The sequence below is a fragment of the Armigeres subalbatus genome, chromosome 2 (genome assembly GCF_024139115.2).
Source record: "Armigeres subalbatus isolate Guangzhou_Male chromosome 2, GZ_Asu_2, whole genome shotgun sequence".
NCBI classification, from domain to species: Eukaryota; Metazoa; Arthropoda; class Insecta; order Diptera; family Culicidae; genus Armigeres; species Armigeres subalbatus.
In genome coordinates, this window is record NC_085140.1 from 153548380 (window position 1) to 153566754 (window position 18375).

At 35.8% G+C, this 18375-nt stretch overlaps 1 protein-coding gene across 3 annotated transcripts in view; it reads left to right on the top strand.

Moving 5' to 3' along the window:
* LOC134215306 (uncharacterized) overlaps positions 1 to 18375 on the top strand; it is a 137176-nt gene that overhangs the window by 98874 nt on the left and 19927 nt on the right. The window contains exon 6 of one of the 3 annotated variants that reach the window (XM_062694524.1): positions 10348 to 10494. The exons of 1 other annotated variant lie outside the window; for it this stretch is intronic. In XM_062694524.1, coding sequence (XP_062550508.1) covers positions 10348 to 10494 — 147 coding nt within the window. Of the gene's footprint in view, positions 1 to 10347; positions 10860 to 18375 lie in introns of all 3 variants that reach the window. One more of the 3 variants, XM_062694523.1, reaches the window with a different exon arrangement.

Here is an 18375-nt window from a genome sequence, read left to right on the forward strand (position 1 = left end):
AACGCGTCTGCCCGGTATAAGGTAAAAATAAGATAATTTTCTTCTTTAAATCGACTCGTTTGCCCGGTATAAGGCAAACAGGGTAGATAATGCCTTCTTTTAATGGAAATGCGTTCAATACAAGAAATACAAGCTTCACATCACCATGGAAGATGGATGTGTAGACGTTAAAGTGCACAATCTGCCAGAAAACGTCCCCGAAGAAAAGATCGTTCAATTTTTGAGTGGGTTTGGTGGAGTGTTTTCGCTGCGAGAGCTAACATGGGCAGAAGGGTTGGAGTTCGGTGGAATACCGCTCGGCATTTGGTCAGCTCGAATGCTAGTTCATCGTAACATCGATTCGTGGGTCACGATCCTACATACAGTCCTACATTGTTTACAAGGAACAGATCGTCTCTTGTAAATACTGCAAGAAGCAAGCGCATACTGGCATATCGTGTGTCCAAAACAAAAAGCTGCTAGTCCAGAAGAGCTATGCGAACGTGGCGAAGCAAACTTGTCCACGACAACCAGCGAAAAAGGCGAATGTTGCAAAACCCCCGAGCGCCAAATCGGTTGGTCAGCGTTCTGTCGCTCCACCACCAGCATCGCTGGAGGCTTTCCCCGAGCTGCCACAGCCGTCGAGTCAAGTGCTGTTTATCAAGTTTGACTTAACATTTGTTTGATTTTGAACCAATTCTTCTGGTGGTTCACACGTGCAGTACATGGTTTTTGATTTACATATTTTAAAGAGTTAGAGCCTTAAAAACATATGGGTTCTTTGAGAAAGTTGACCAAAATTTAGTCAAAGAATCGACTTAGACAAAAAAAAGGATACACTTTTTGACGGGAACGATCAACTGTCCTTACCCATCAAAAACTGTATCTCAGTTAATTGACCTTTCCCGTCTACAATTTTTAATCGCTCGATCGATTCTATATTTTATTTAAGGTCAACTTTCCCAAAGATCCCATGTTTTTTGACGCCTCTAAGTATTTTTAAATTTAAAACAAAAATTCGAAAAAGTGCTGTTTTTCAAGATTGGCCTAACATTTGCCCGATTTTGAACGAACATCGGGTGAATTTTTCAGGCCGGTTAGCATGTGCACATTCATTCATTCACATTTTCGATTTTTAAAATAGTTAGACGCTTTGAAAAATATGGGTTCTTTAGGAAAAATGACCTTAAATAAGCCAAAGAATCGAATGAGGCAATAAAAAGAGACACAATTTTTGATGGGAAAGTCAATTCTCTGATTCGTTTACGTGTCAACTTTCCCAAAAAACCCAAATGTTTTAAGCCTCTAACATTTTTAAAATCGAAAACAAAAACAAAAAAAATACTGCACGTGGGAACCGCCCAGAAAGGCAACCTGATGTTCATTTAATATCGATTAAAAAATAGTTGGAGGTGTCAAAATATGGGAATGTTGACCTTAGAAAAATGAAAGAATCGATTGACCGAATAAAATGTGACGGGAAAGTTCAATTCGGCCAAATGGAAATAGGCTAAATGACTTTCGGCCTAACGTGTTATTCCGCTAAGTGGCCGTCGGACGAATGGCTTTTAGCTAAATAACTCTTCCACAAAAGAGCTCTGTGGAAAACAATTTTCACTGGGTTATAATTCGACATTAAGACTGACTAAAAGTAATTGTGAAAAGAACGATGGGGGCTTTCCCTTAACAGCCCATGCAATTATGAGGTTATTCGCCTCCTCCATGCACCGTGTTGTATCAGATTCGCAATAAATGGCACGTAACACTTTTCTTTCAAACATTGTTGGGAAAAAAACTCAAATGTCCAATGTCCATGTTTTTCATCACAGTAGCTCAATTTTCATACTTGAGAAGGAGTAAAGCAAAACAATAAATACATATGACGTTCAAAGTATCGATCATACCCTTTATGCCAAAATTCAGGTTATTATGGTAGAATCAGGTTGATTGGGGACAGGTAGTTTGCCTTTATCGTACAAAAGTAGTACATACTGTAGGCACCTGTAGGTTCTGTTTACTCAACCGGAGCTTTAGTTCACTCAATTTCGAATTTAGTTTAGCTTAGCTTAGCTTGATTGACTATACCCTTCGTAGTTGCTAGTCGTTATTGGCCAAGAAACAACAAATGTGCACAGCTCACCAATTAAATAGCCTTCTTGTGATTAGAAATCTCTTCTCACTGCACATCCGATGAAGTTTCATTAATTCAAGACTAATAATGATACCGTCTACGTCCTCACAGTCAATCTAGGATTAGGAGAGGAAAATTAGTTCGACACTCATTGCCACAAGATACCGAGGAAACATCTGCATCTCCGTGAGCACCACGGGAGAGGGATGGTCGGTTAGATGTGAAGGTAATCTGTAGGAAGTCGCCTTGGTAAGCGACTGAATAATTTGGTACAAAATTATGTCAAAGTAACTTACTCAAACGCACAAAGAAGAACTAAGCATTTGGATGATCGCGCGATCATTCTGCGTCCGATAGAAAAGGCGAGCAAACGCGACTCAAAACGAGCAAAACGATTGGTCGCGCAATGATTTATTCACATTCCGACCACACTGGTTGGTTTACTTTCCCACCACACAAAACAGAACTAATCACCCGGATCCCGCCCGGTAAGTAGGAAACTTTTCGTGATCGAAAAATTCTCCACCGGTCCACTGGGTGTTATATGTCCTGTCCGTTGTCTAGGTGTTAAGTGTTCAGTCTGTACGACCTCTGGTCGAAGACGGTGTTCCTGTCTTTTTAAAAAATCATTTACAAGTGCACGGACAGATAAATCAACCCAAACTTTGAGTTCAATATACGCACTCATGAGAATATCGCTAAGAAAATTTACCCAAATTTAGGTAGTTTTCCCTTTCTTTCCCATGATTGCTATCAAAATTAGAGCAAGATGCAAACACCTCACCGAGGTTGCTCAGCCCAATAACCCAAATTTGAGTAAATTCAATATTCTCTATTTTGGGTTGATTAAGGTCCGCTTTGGATAAATTAAACTCAGCTTTGGGTAAATTGTTTACATGGGATTAAAGGCAAACTACCTAGTGCCAGAAAAGTTATTTAATTCAAATTTGGGTTATTGGCCCAAACCACGGTTTTGAGTGGAAACAACCCACTTTTGGGTAGTTTTGGTTTTCAGTGTGGAGCTCGCCCAGTTGTCAGAAGCAGTGGATTAAAATGTACTGTCTTGAACTGCAAATCTGTTGATGGTCATGTGTTGCATGTGTGACGGTCATGTAACACAAAATATTGTAGCATGACAAAAAAAAATCATGGGCTACCGTGACATTTTTCTATGCGACATAACATGTTTCACAAAACAAACGAATGGAATATAATTTTGAATGTGATGAATGCATCATCAATGAAGCTAAATATTTGATAAATAATACAGTTAATTATACGCTAAACTCGTTGTTTATGCATTTTTTACGCGGATTGTGGAATTTAAAAGTTCAATCAAAGTTTTTTTTCTATTTTCCGGGTATTGGCCACCCCAAAATGAACAATAATTACAATATTATGAAAACTCAATTACACAGAAAGTGAAAGATTTAAGAAAGATGAACGGTTTTTCTTCCTCGCGTGTAAAAACCACTAGAAATTGATAACGTTGAGCCGTTTCTTACGTTTATTTTAAAATTCAAAATTTTTAAAATTTTTCGGCGTGCATCTTCTTCAAAATCAATTAGGACCATTTGAAAAAAGTTCCAAGAAATATGACCATAACCTGTGTCCTTGAAAGTGTTTATGCTGATATTTTTTCAAGAAATATGCTGTTTGTGCTGATGACGTTCGTTCTCACAATGAAAATCTGAGCTAACATCTAGCGTTGACTACGACTTCAGCATATGTGATTACCATATTATCAATAAACGGATCGCTATCCTGAAGGATACATTAATGCTAAATCCGTTACCATTATCTATAGTGCCGTAATCCGGGGCAAATAAACAATTGATTATTTTTTAAATAAACAAATAAACATTGATCATTTTTTTTAATAGTTTATCCGTAAGTGGCTTTTCTCATATTTTTAAAATGAGTACTGCTACATGTAGAACGTATTAGGCTGTTGATCTTGGTTATTTGATATTTTTAAACTTGTAAACAAATTTAAAAATCTGTTGTTGTGGAGTTTTTTGACTCTTCAATTTGGGGGTAACTTTAATCATCAAACGTTTCAATCATTAAATTTTATCTATGTATAAAGCAAGCGTCGGTAAACGCCTTAATGTAGGCAATTATAGTTGAATGCATCGATTGTTTGAAGAAAGGCATCATCACCGCTAGTGGAATTAGGGGTAACTGGGGTAATATGCACCCCTGGGGCAAAACGACCTTTCGACATATTCGGCGTTGTTCCAGGAATGTTTTCATTAATGTTTACTACTAGATCGCTAGCTCGAGATCCGAACTACATGCGCTGTAGTAAATACTCTGGAAAACTGCTGAAAATGTATTCAAAAATGCAAAAGGGTCGTTTTGCACCGAGGGTGCATATTACCCCAGTCTCCCCAACCTGGGTTTTTAACAATAGAAATCCATTTTTTTTTAATCGTATATTTATTTGGTAGGCACTCTGTGTTGTTAACCGCTACTGTGCCGTGATCTACTGTGGTACTCTGCTGTACAGAGTCCACACAGAATCTATTTTTAGATGTCCATAATTCGTTATTGTTGTCGTTGCCAGTCCATATCATCGTGAGTCCATTGTGTTCATTTGTCCATGTGGTGAATCCAGTGATCGTTGCTTTGTTCGGTTGCCATTAATCGAAGAACGTTGGAGGAATGCCTCCGAGAAGAACAGTTCTGTCAGTCGTCATCAGGCAGCCGTGTCGGTGAGGCGCGTTCCCCAAAACGCCACCGTACGGACTGCGCTTCTGGCGACTGACAAGGGTTTGGTGGAGGGGCTGGGAATCGAACCCATGACCATTCGCTTATGAGGCGAACGTGTAGCCAATTACGCTACGGGACCCCCCTGAAAATCAAAATTTTGAAATAAAAAATGAGGATCAACCAAAAAAATAAGATTTATCACACAATTATACGTACGAGCCTAATTTTTTTGTTATTAAATTGGCTTTGAGTGCTTTTTTGAAATATATCTAGAATTTTTTTTTGCACTGTTCCGTTATCCATCCCATTGAACATATATTCATCGCAAAACAAAAAAATAAAGCACCAATCTCGTGATGAAAAAAAACAAAAAAATAAGAAACGCACCAAATTCCTTTTCATTGCTTTGTTTTTGATGGGATGGAAATATGAGCTTTAGGATGAAGTGTCAAACCGATTCTCTAATCAAACACAGATTAAAAATAAATCTGGCTCGAATAGTTGAAATATTAAAATTATTTAAATGATTTGGCCTGTAAAAACGTTCTTTTTTTAGAGCAACAATAACTCTTAAATATATAAGAAGTGTCTCATCTTTTGACGATTTATTGTTTTGAGAAGTCTTACTCTGGATATAAAATGATGATACACCCAGTACGTAAGTGAATTCTCTGGGGTTTGAACTCCTTCCCCCATGTAAAATTGTTTCATTATAAATCATTTTTTGTTCTTACCCTACCCGCCATAAGCCTTTACGTAATAAGTGTGCGGCCCCAAAGCAGCCAAACAAAACAAATTGTTTATTAATTTACTTTTTCTATAAGCATCATAGCTTTTATGACTGCTCAGAACATTCATTTTGCACTACCATCATAAAAGATAGCGATACATTCACGGGCGGCACGAATATTGTCATATGATACGAACGACTCGCGTGTAATACATTCATTGCACAATGGTCCCGGAGTCGAATCTAGCAAGACAAAAATGTTTGCGCCTAAACTATTAGTTTTAGATATATAGTGTCTTTGGGAAAAAAATTTCATATTTTTTGACGATTTTTTTCCATGTACTGAAGTTAGGGTGGTACCTATATTTCAGAAGTTCATAATATCAACTTTTTAATTTTTCGGTAAAGACTTGTGCAATGTTCCACAAAGTTGTAGAGCAATTAATTTTGAGCAACTTTGCCGAAGAAACCATTTTTCTATCACTTATGGTTCACAAGTTATGAGCTTTTTAATAAATACGTTAGGGCGGTCCCTAAAAATCGGTATTCTTCACATAACTTTTTATACATTTATTTCTCGCATAAACTTTGTTTCAAGCACTTTTAGGACTTTTGAAGACGCAGATTTTTGTTAAAGAACCATGGATCTAACTCTTATAACAAAAAAGTTATTCGAGTTTTTGTATGAAAAACATGTTTTTTTAATATGTGTATATTTCAAAATGGAGCAAACCGATTTTCAATCTATTAGTTCTATTCGAAAGCTCACACTTTTCTGCGTTTATGGTGGGAAAATTGAGAGAGCGTTTTTTGTTCAAAGCGTTTTATTTCATTTTGAAAAAAAATATGTTTTTAATCGAAAAACGGCTATAACTTGATAAGTAAACGAGATAGGTACATGGGTCTTCAACAAGAAGATGTATCTTCAAAAGTTCTAAATGTGGTCCATACAAAGTATCCTTCAAAAATCAATACATAAAAATATATTTAAAAAAACGGGTTTTGTAAGTAAATATACGTTAGATCGATAAAAGTAGCCTGAACTAGAGAGCGCATTTTCTCGATTCACCGGTTCATTCATACTGAATGTTTACATACGCGTTGAGACTGCCATGTCTTTTGTGTGCCATGCTAAACATCAAATAGAAAACCAGGCTACTATGCATATTAATGGTAGTAGCTTGGTTTTCTGTTGGATATGTAGCGTTAAAAGTACGTCACTTTTGAAGTATAGCCTTTGTTACAAGTCTATCTTGTTTTGATTAGATTTAGATTAGGTATCGCCAGTGGAGAAAGCGAAGCAGACTAGTGGTTAGCTGCTGATATGTTTTTATTACTATTACGTTACAATCAAATCTTCACATTTGGCCGCCACGTGGTGCATCCTAGCGGTTCATGCATGGTTAGCACGTGCTATGTGCACCGCGGAGAAATTTTCCACATCTATGAGAGCTTTGGAAAATTATCACGAGAGTTGTAATTTTTGTTGCAAGGCACAATAACGTCAAAAAAAAAATCATACGCTCTGTCGACCAGCCTACTTTGATCTAACTAAGGTTTATTTCCTTACGAAAACCGTTTTTTTTTAAATATATTTTTATGTGTTGATTTTTGAGGGATATTTTGTACGGACCACATTTAGAACTTCTAAAGGCACGTCTTTTTGTCAAAGACCCATGGATCTATCTCGTTTATTTATCAAGTTATAGCCGTTTTTCGATTAAAAACATATTTTTTTCAAAATTAAATAAAACGCTTTAAACAAAAAACGCTCCCTCAGTTTTCCCACCATAAACGCAGAAAAGTGCGAGCTTTCGAATAGAACCAATAGATTGAAAATCGGTTTGCTCCATTTTGAAATATACGCATATGAAAAAAACATGTTTTCACACAAAATTCGAATAACTTTTTGTTATAAGAGATAGATCCATGGTTCTTTAACAAAAATGTGCGCCTTCAAAAGTCCTAAAAGTGCTCGGAACAAAGTTTATGCGAGAAATGGATGTATAAAACGTGATGTGAAGAATACCGATTTTAAGGGACCGCCCTAACGTATTTATTGAAAAAGCTCATAACTTGTGAACCATAGTTGATAGAAAATGGTTTCTTCGGCAAAGTTGCTCAAAATTAGTTGCTCTACAACTTTGTGGAACATTGCACAAGTCTTTACCAAAAAATTAAAAAGTTGATATTATGAACTTCTGAAATATAGGTATCACCCTAATTTCACTACATGGAAAAAAATCGTCAAAAAATATGATTTTTTTTTCCCAAAGACACTATATATCTAAAACTAATAGTTTTGGCGCAAACATTTTTGTCTTGCTAGATTCGACTCTGGGACCATTGTGCATTGCCATGAATGGCATGTGTCTACAACACTGTACTTGTCGCAAAAGAATATTGTGCAACATTCTGTCCGACACAAATAATGAGACGTGATAATAGCAGCAAAAATCAAGCCAAAATTTTCAAAACGACTTATCTGCTTTTGTAAACAAAGATTCAAACGACGATTTGACGAATCTGATAGCACTCCCACGCAAACCAACACCATCAACAGGTAGCGGAAACCTTCATCTACCTATTGGTGGTGCTGGTTTGCGTGGGAGAGCAATCAGATTCGTCAAATCGTCGTTTGAATCTTTGTTTACAAAAGCAGATAAGTCGTTTTGAAAATTTTGTCTTGAAATGTACTATACGAATCACTGGTCAGAAGATAGATTTTTTTCTCTTTGACAATGTAAATGTTGAGGGTTATGCCCCAGTTCTTCACCTAGATTAAATAATTCAATAGTTGTCGGTGTCAGAAAGTGTGACAGTCCGTAATAATAAAGCTAATCTAACTAGGTGACCTACTGCTGTATATTTTAAATCTAGGCCAACATTTGAAAAGAGCGTAACAGCCAAAATTTATTCTTCCGGTTTCATCGTCTACATATATAGCGATGTGGACAACGAATCAGAAGGAACAGATTTTGGCTGCTACGCCCTTTTCAAATGTTGGTCTAGAAATATCGTTTCGAACCAAGTTACCGATTTTTTTTCGGGGAGGAGGTAAGGAAGGATTCTGGAAAATAGATTATTCGACACTACCTTAGCAGTCTCTGTGTTGCTTTGAGACTTAGCCAGAAAGCCGTTAGGCCGCAGGTCATTAGACATGAGGTCATTACGCCGAATGGTCATTACTTTTCTTTTCTCTTCCATCTTCCTTCTTCTATCTTCCATCTTCCTTCATAATTCTTCAATATTCCTTCTTACTTCTTCCTTCTTTCAACTTCCTACTTTGTTCTTCTTTCTTCCTTCTTCTTTCTTTTTCTTTCTTCTTATTTCTGCTTCCTCTTTCTTCCTTTCTTCCCTTTTTTTCCCTTCTTCCTTTTTCTCCTTCATTTTTTTCTATCTTCTTCCGTTTTCCTTCTTTCTTCTTTCTTATTCCTTCTTCCTTCATATATATTCCTTTCTCTTCTTTCTTCCTTTTTCTTTCTTGTTTCATCTTTCTTCTTTTTATCTTCTACCTTCTTCTTTCTTTCTTCCTTTTGTCGTATTTCTTCCTTCTTTCTACCTCCTCTTTCTTCATCCATCTCCTTTCTGGCTTCTCCTTTCTTGCCTTTCTCCTACAGCGAGGTGCAACGAAAAGGCTATATATCCACTTCCAAGACGATTTTGTGATAGAAGGCCCGGAGACCCATAGTGTTATATACCAATCGACCCAGCTCGATGAATTGAGATGATGTCTGTCTGTATATGTGTGTATGTGTGTGTGTATGTATGTGCGCAAAACAAAACTCACTCATCTTTAAAGCACTTATCTTGATTCGATTTGATGCATTCAACAGGGAATTGTGTCACATTGTTTCCTATTGAAAATTGGCCATATTAGACTATGGGATCATAATACACGAGAAAGGCAAAAACACCGCTAGGTGGATGAATCAGGGTTTTCTTCTTTCCTCATCCTTCTTACTTCTCATTTTGCATTTATTCCTTCTGTTTTTCTCTTTCCTTACTTTTTATTTCTCACTTCCCATTATTCCCACTACTCACTTCTCACTTCTCATTTTTCACGTCCGACTTCTCACTTCCCACTACTTACTCTTAGTTCTTACTTCGTACTGCTCACTAACGTGTGTAAAGCTCCTTAGCGCCGCCAACGTAGACTGCCCGACACACCTAACCGGCCATGTCAAAAATGGATCAAAGATTATTTGTCAAATGAGTAGGAGATTTGTCAAATGCGACACATGGCGGTAGTCTTCTCATAGAACTCTACTAAATTCCTCACCATCAATTTGAATCATGTTAAAGGCTTCAGAAAACAAAAATTTGAACTTGGGCAAAATTGCAAACAACTCCTGGGTAGAACTCACATATTACATATTCCATAAATAAGTATTGCAGAATTAACGGACTTAAAGTGCTTCCGTAGGAACCAGCTTTATGTTTCTGTCGGTATCTTACACTCGACGATTTACATACTTTGATAAACATCTGCATTACCAACAACTGGAATTGACAAGTTGTCATTGCACATAATAATAAATGCTATTGTTATACTACATTTCGGATAGATAAAATATGGAGTTTATGAGTATATTCATTGAAAAAAAAACCAAATGAGCATGTTGCACCGTGTGATAAATCTTACCAAATAACTCCTAGATTCTAATATGGTACGTACGCTTGTCTCTTTCTATTCTATCTACTTTCCTTGGATCTACGAATATCACATTCAAACAACCATCGCTAATAATGAAATACACCAACTATACACTAACAACTACATTAAACACAGGGATTCCATTGACAATACAGTCGGCAAGGCCGTCATCGCGTTCCAGTCAACGATCTAGCGGCTCCATCGGTTCCTATGGCAATCGACGGCCGTCAAGTGCTCCATTGCACGGTTCCAAAGGTGTCTTGGTGTCAACCTCGCGTACAGGTGCGGCTAGATCTGCCGCCATATTGCTTGTATCATGTCACATATCTGCGCTTAGAAATAGTAGATCAACCGCCTCTAGCAATTCACAGCATCCGAGCGACTATCTGAGCGACGACAATATGACCAAATATCTCGAGCGCCAGCTGGAACACCAGAAACAGTTGCTCTATCTGGACATTCCGTCGCTTAGAAAACACAACAAACTGTTGTCCAAATTTTGCAAAACCTCCAAATACTCCTCCAGTAATGACGACTCTAGTTACGACGAAGAGAACGACACTGGCCTCAATCATTACAGCTATGAGAACGATAGTGTTGAAATGGGAGCGCTGCCAACGCCCGCTAGTGAGGTGGCAAACGTCGCGGTAAAAAGAACACTTTTAAAACATCTCAACTTTGTCACCTGCCACCTTCCCCCGATGAACAGAAAACACTGTACTATCTACTCCCCCTTTTTCCTTTTCATATCGACCGGTGTCGTTCTTTTTTGTCCCATCATCCGCTCTATATCTACCGACCTGAACCCCTACAAATCAACACTAATCCCATGTAACGGTATTACCGTCTACCAAATATATACCTTCCTTTCACTAAGTTCTCGTTGTCATATATCTGTGTTGTACGGCTGTTATTTCATCTTTAATTTCATTTTCTGGTACTCCTACACAATAGTTGGAGATGGCATTTTGACGAATTGAACTGTTTTGAACACAAACTAAAATAAGTCTTCGAAAAGCTTTAAACTCAAATTAAGAAATAGTAAATAGCAATATAACATTGACCTTTTCTCAATAGTTTGATTTTTTTGCAAATAATCAAAGGAATTGTAACTCTGACGGAACATCATTTTTTGCAACAAAAATTACAATAACATTACATGATGTCAAGCTATTGGTCACATTATTGCCACGAAAAAATATTTCAGAGCACATTTTAATAGAATTCCTCAAATTGCCATCTCCAAATAATGTGCTTCAAAGCAAGTTTGTTGTGCTTCTCCGGATGTTTCCTTCACTTGCTGCGTGAAACCCGGAACCTGCTAAACAAACTTTCTCAAATAGTGCAACGTATTCAAATTTGTGTTTGACTTAAAGGATTATCGTCTCAATACAAGTGTAAATAACCGGGCGAGGAAAACAAAAATACTGTTGCCCAGGCTACTTTCCGGTCCCGATACATATTCCTCCCACGAATTGTACTTGATGTGCACTCGGCCCACCTGTTTCCAGAATCCGATTCCATCCATCCTGACTCCAAAGATAACATGCCATCCCGTTTCCATATACGTACAGGACGGTCAGTCTATGGTCGTCTCATACTTGCCGGTCCGTAGGAAATCAAGCGTAGCAAAATGTTTACTGGAATGCCATTCAATGTGTTCGATATAACGCTACAAACTATAACTCAACTCATACCCATCATCTATAACCCCATATGTGTTGTTGGTATTTGTTTTATGTTGGTTTGCCATATACCTATTTATGGTAACTTCATTGGTTCGATGTCGAACTGTCTGTCTCTCGATTTGTACCTTCCAAGTAACTCTGACACACTTCTTCCACACTCAATCGATCGATGTACATATTATTGTTTTGTGTACGAAGTTTATAGTTTTGTTTTTGAGTTCTTATTGTGATTTGACTTTCCATAATGATTCATAACTAACCTGACGAGAAATCTCCCACAGCACATGCAGCATCCGAGTGAGCAAAACCAATCGAACCATATTTTTTTGTGGTGTACGTTGACAAGGGGAGTATTGCAAAAGCATTTCTTTAGAATTTTAACACCAGTTGGAGTTTTAGATTAACAATCGTTATGAATCCCAAGCACTTCTCATTACAACGTATTTCCCATGGAATGCATAAGAGTTAATATTGAAGTTGAAACGAAATAATATCAAGAAGTTCACTCACAACATATCGGTTTAACGTTACTCAATTTGGTATCCGACTTCAAGACTAGCAGTGAAAGCGATTACTCATTGTTACACTCGTAGAAACCATCAAATTGCCTAAATTCACAAAAAACTTCTTTATGTTTTTAAATCTCGCATCGACTAGTGCAAGGCCATGTTACTTTTAATTCGATGGAGGCGCATGGCAATTTGTGAAATACAGAGCAACAATAATCTTCAAAAGCAGCTGATTGTATTTATATTGAATGCATTGTCTGTGAGTTGTATAAAAATATTTCAGATTTTATGAAACGTCATAAAAAAATTAGTTTCAAACAGTGCCGGGGCAAAACGTAACATTTTAATCTGCACCACTACAAAGACGTTTTATACCCTTCATAAGAATTTTATGTACGCCATAATCAAAAGGTTACAAGCTTCTATAAGCTTGCCATAAAAAAACAGCATAAGTCCATTCAAGCATGTTCAATTACATTTCAATTGTTTCCATACCATTTGGAAACAAGTGCTGCTGAGTACGCCGCACATGTGTCCAGTAGGTAAGGGCACATGGTCCTGTATACATGGCATAATGGTCGGATTCGTCGAATTTCACGACATAATTCGATAACTCCAAAACCAGTAGCGCAAGATTTTTGACGTTTTCAGAAGAAAGGATCTACAAGAAAAGATCCATTTTAAGTGTAATTTGCCATGTAAGGCTGTTTAGTGAAAAAAAATGTATTTTTTAATCTTTTGAGTTAGGAGATCAAACCATTTTACAAAGTTGTAGAGAATTTAATACTAAGCATTTTTGCTTAGAAAACATTCATTTTGTCTCATATATATATATATATATATATATATATATATATATATATATATATATATATATATATATATATATATATATATATATATGTATATATATATATATATATATATATATATATATATATATATATATATATATATATATATATATATATATATATATATATATATATATATAATGTTCTATGACAAAATTACTAAATTTGAATAGGGTGGTCCCAAAAGCAGTTTTTAGCTCCTATCTTCTTCAATTTAAATTATTTTCAAAAACTGTCTTAGCACCACACTACGGTCTTTGGATAGTGCTTCTCTTGGTTACATAAGATAATTGATAGCTACATTTTCAAGTATGTTATTTTTCTGATCATTCTACTGTAGTTAGTAGCAAATATTAGTAAAAACTCAAGTAACACAGTTTGTTGAATTAGAGTAAAAAAATTATCTTTTAAACATATAGGCTATTTATGTTTTGGTATATAACTTGTTTTATTACCTTCACACGACCAAAACAGCAGAAAAATGCTGAAATTATTTCCACAGGAAATTCATTCGAATTTCCACAGGAAATTCATTCGAATTTCCACGGGAAATTCATTCGAATTTCCACGGGAAATTCATTCGAATTTCCACAGGAAATTCATTCAAATTTTCACAGGAAATTCATTCGAATTTCCACAGGAAATTCATTCGAATTTCCACAGGAAATTCAATCGAATTTGCACAGGAAATTCAATCGAATTTCCACAGGAAATTCAATCGAGTTTCCACAGGAAATTCATTCGAATTTCCACAGGAAATTCATTCGAATTTCCACAGGAAAACCATTCGAATTTCCCCAGGAAAACCATTCGAATTTCCACATGAAATTCATTCGAATTTCCACATGAAATTCATTTGAATTTCCACAGGAAATTCATTCGAATTTCCACAAGAAATTCATTCGATTTTTCACAGGAAATTCATTCGAATTTCCACAGGAAATTCATTCGAATTTCCACAGGAAATTCATTCGAATTTCCATAGGAAATTCATTCGAATTTCCATAGGAAATTCATTCGAATTTCCATAGGAAATTCATTCGAATTTCCATAGGAAATTCATTCGAATTTCCATAGGAAATTCATTCGAATTTCCATAGGAAATTCATTCGAATTTCCATAGGAAATTCATTCGAATTTCCATAGGAAATTCATTCGAATTTCCACAGGAAATTCATTCGAATTTCCACAGGAAATTCATTCGAATTTCCACAGGAAATTCATTCGAATTTCCACAGGAAATTCATTCGAATTTCCACAGGAAATTCATTCGAATTTCCACAGGAAATTCATTCGAATTTCCACAGGAAATTCATGCATTCATTCCTGTGCAAATTCATTCGAATTTCCACAGGAAATTCATTCGAATTTCCACAGGAAATTCATTCGAATTTCCACAGGAAATTCATTCGAATTTCCACAGGAAATTCATTCGAATTTCCACAGGAAATTCATTGGAATTTCCACAGGAAATTCATTCGAATTTCCACAGGAAATTCATTCGAATTTCCACAGGAAATTCATTCGAATTTCCACAGGAAATTCATTCGAATTTCCACAGGAAATTCATTCGAATTTCCACAGGAAATTCATTCAATTTTCCACAGGAAATTCATTCGAATTTCCACAGGAAATTCATCTGAATTTCCACAGGAAATTCATTCAATTTCCACAGGAAATTCATTCGAATTTCCACAGGAAATTCATTCGAATTTCACAGGAAATTCATTCGAATTTCCACAGGAAATTCATTCGAATTTCCACAGGAAATTCATTCAATTTCCACAGGAAATTCATTCGAATTTCCACAGGAAATTCATTCAATTTCCACAGGAAATTCATTCAATTTCCACAGGAAATTCATTCGAATTTCCACAGGAAATTCATTCGAATTTCCACAGGAAATTCATTCAATTTCCACAGGAAATTCATTCAATTTCCACAGGAAATTCATTCAATTTCCACAGGAAATTCATTCGAATTTCCACAGAAAATTCATTCAATTTCCACAGGAAATTCATTCGAATTTCCACAGGAAATTCATTCAATTTCCACAGGAAATTCATTCAATTTCCACAGGAAATTCATTCGAATTTCCACAGGAAATTCATTGAATTTCCACATGAAATTCATTCGACTTGCCACATGAAATTCATTCGAATTTCCACATGAAATTCATTTGAATTTCCACAGGAAATTCATTCGAATTTCCACATGAAATTCATTCGATTTTTCACAGGAAATTCATCCGAATTTCCACAGGAAATTTATTCGAATTTCCACAGGAAATTCATTCTAATTTCCACAGGAAATTTATTCGAATTTCCATAGGAAATTTATTCGAATTTCCATAGGAAATTCATTCGAATTTTCATAGAAAATTCAATAGAATTTCCACAGGAAATTCATTCGAATTTCCATAGGAAATTCATTCGAATATCCACCGAAAATTGATTCGAATATCCACCGAAAATTCATTCGAATTTCGACAGGAAATTCATTCGAATTCCCACATGACATTCATTCTAATAACCACAAAAATTCATTCGAAATTCCACAGGAAATTCATTCGAATTTCCTCAGGAAATTCATTCGAATTTCCACAGAAAAATCATTCGAATTTCCACAGGAAATTCATTCGAATTTCCACAGGTAATTCATTCGAATTTAAAACGGAAATTCATCCAACTTTACATAGGAAACTCATTCGAATTTCCACAGGAAATTCATTCGAATTTCCACAGGAAATTCATTCGAATTTCCACAGGAAATTCATTCGAATTTCCACAGGAAATTCATTCAATTTCCACAGGAAATTCATTCAATTTCCACAGGAAATTCATTCGAATTTCCACAGGAAATTCATTCAATTTCCACAGGAAATTCATTCAATTTCCACAGGAAATTCATTCAAATTTCCACAGGAAATTCATTCGAGTTTCCACAGGAAATTCATTCGAGTTTCCACAGGAAATTCATTCGAATTTCCACAGGAAATTCATTCGAATTTCCACAGGAAATTCATTCGAATTTCCACAGGAAATTCATTCGAATTTCCACAGGAAATTCATTCAAATGTCCACAGGAAATTCATTCGAATTTCCACAGGAAATTCATTCGAATTTCCACAGGAAATTCATTCGAATTTCCACAGGAAATTCATTCGAATTTCCACAGGAAATTCATTCGAATTTCCACAGGAAATTCATTCAAATTTCCACAGGAAATTCATTCGAATTTCCACAGGAAATTCATTCGAATTTCCACAGGAAATTCATTCGAATTTCCACAGGAAATTCAGTCGCATTTCCACATGAAAGTCATTCCAATTTCCACAGCAAATTCATTCGACTCTCCACAGGAAATTCATTCGAATTTCCACAGGAAATTCATTCGAATTTCCACAGGAAATTCATTCGAATTTCCACAGGAAATTCATTCGAATTTCCACAGGAAATTCATTCGAATTTCCACAGGAAATTCATTCGAATTTCCACATGAAATTCATTCGAATTTCCACAGGAAATTCATTTGAATTTCCACAGGAAATTCATTTGAATTTCCACAGGAAATTCATTCGAATTTCCACAGGAAATTCATTCGAATTTCCACAGGAAATTCATTCGAATTTCCACAGGAAATTCATTCGAATTTCCACAGGAAATTCATTCGAATTTCCATAGGAAATTCATTCGAATTTCCACAGGAAATTCATTCGAATTTCCACAGGAAATTCATTCGAATTTCCACAGGAAATTCATTCGAATTTCCACAGGAAATTCATTCGAATTTCCACAGGAAATTCATTCCAATTTCCACAGGAAATTCATTCCAATTTCCACAGGAAATTCATTTGAATTTCCACAGGAAATTCATTCGAATTTGCACAGGGAATTCATTCGAATTTCCACAGGAAATTCATTCGAAATTCCACAGGAAGTTCATTCGAATTTCCACTGGAAATTCATTCGAATTTCCACAGGAAATTCATTCGAATTGCCACAGGAAATTCATTCGAATTTCCACAGGAGATTCATTCGAATTTCCACAGGAGATTAATTCGAATTTCCACAGGAAATTCATTCGAATTTCCACAGGAGATTAATTCGAATTTCCACAGGAGATTCATTCGAATTTCCACAGGAGATTAATTCGAATTTCCACAGGAAATTCATTCGAATTTCCACAGGAAATTCATTCGAATTTCCACAGGAAATTCATTCGAATTTCCACAGGAAATTCATTCAATTTCCACAGGAAATTCATTCGAATTTCCACAGGAAATTCATTCGAATTTCCACAGGAAATTCATTCGAATTTCCACAGGAAATTCATTCAATTTCCACAGGAAATTCATTCAATTTCCACAGGAAATTCATTCAATTTCCACAGGAAATTCATTCAATTTCCACAGGAAATTCATTCGAATTTCCACAGGAAATTCATTCAATTTCCACAGGAAATTCATTCGAATTTCCACAGGAAATTCATTCGAATTTCCACAGGAAATTCATTCAATTTCCACAGGAAATTCATTCGAATTTCCACAGGAAATTCATTCAATTTCCACAGGAAATTCATTCGAATTTCCACAGGAAATTCATTCGAATTTCCACAGGAAATTCATTCAATTTCACAGGAAATTCATTCAATTTCCACAGGAAATTCATTCAATTTCCACAGGAAATTCATTCGAATTTCCACAGGAAATTCATTCAATTTCCACAGGAAATTCATTCAATTTCCACAGGAAATTCATTCAATTTCCACAGGAAATTCATTCGAATTTCCACAGGAAATTCATTCGAATTTCCACAGGAAATTCATTCGAATTTCCACAGGAAATTCATTCAATTTCCACAGGAAATTCATTCAATTTCCACAGGAAATTCATTCAATTTCCACAGGAAATTCATTCAATTTCCACAGGAAATTCATTCAATTTCCACAGGAAATTCATTCAATTTCCACAGGAAATTCATTCAATTTCCACAGGAAATTCATTCGAATTTCCACAGGAAATTCATTCAATTTCCACAGGAAATTCATTCAATTTCCACAGGAAATTCATTCGAATTTCCACAGGAAATTCATTCGAATTTCCACAGGAAA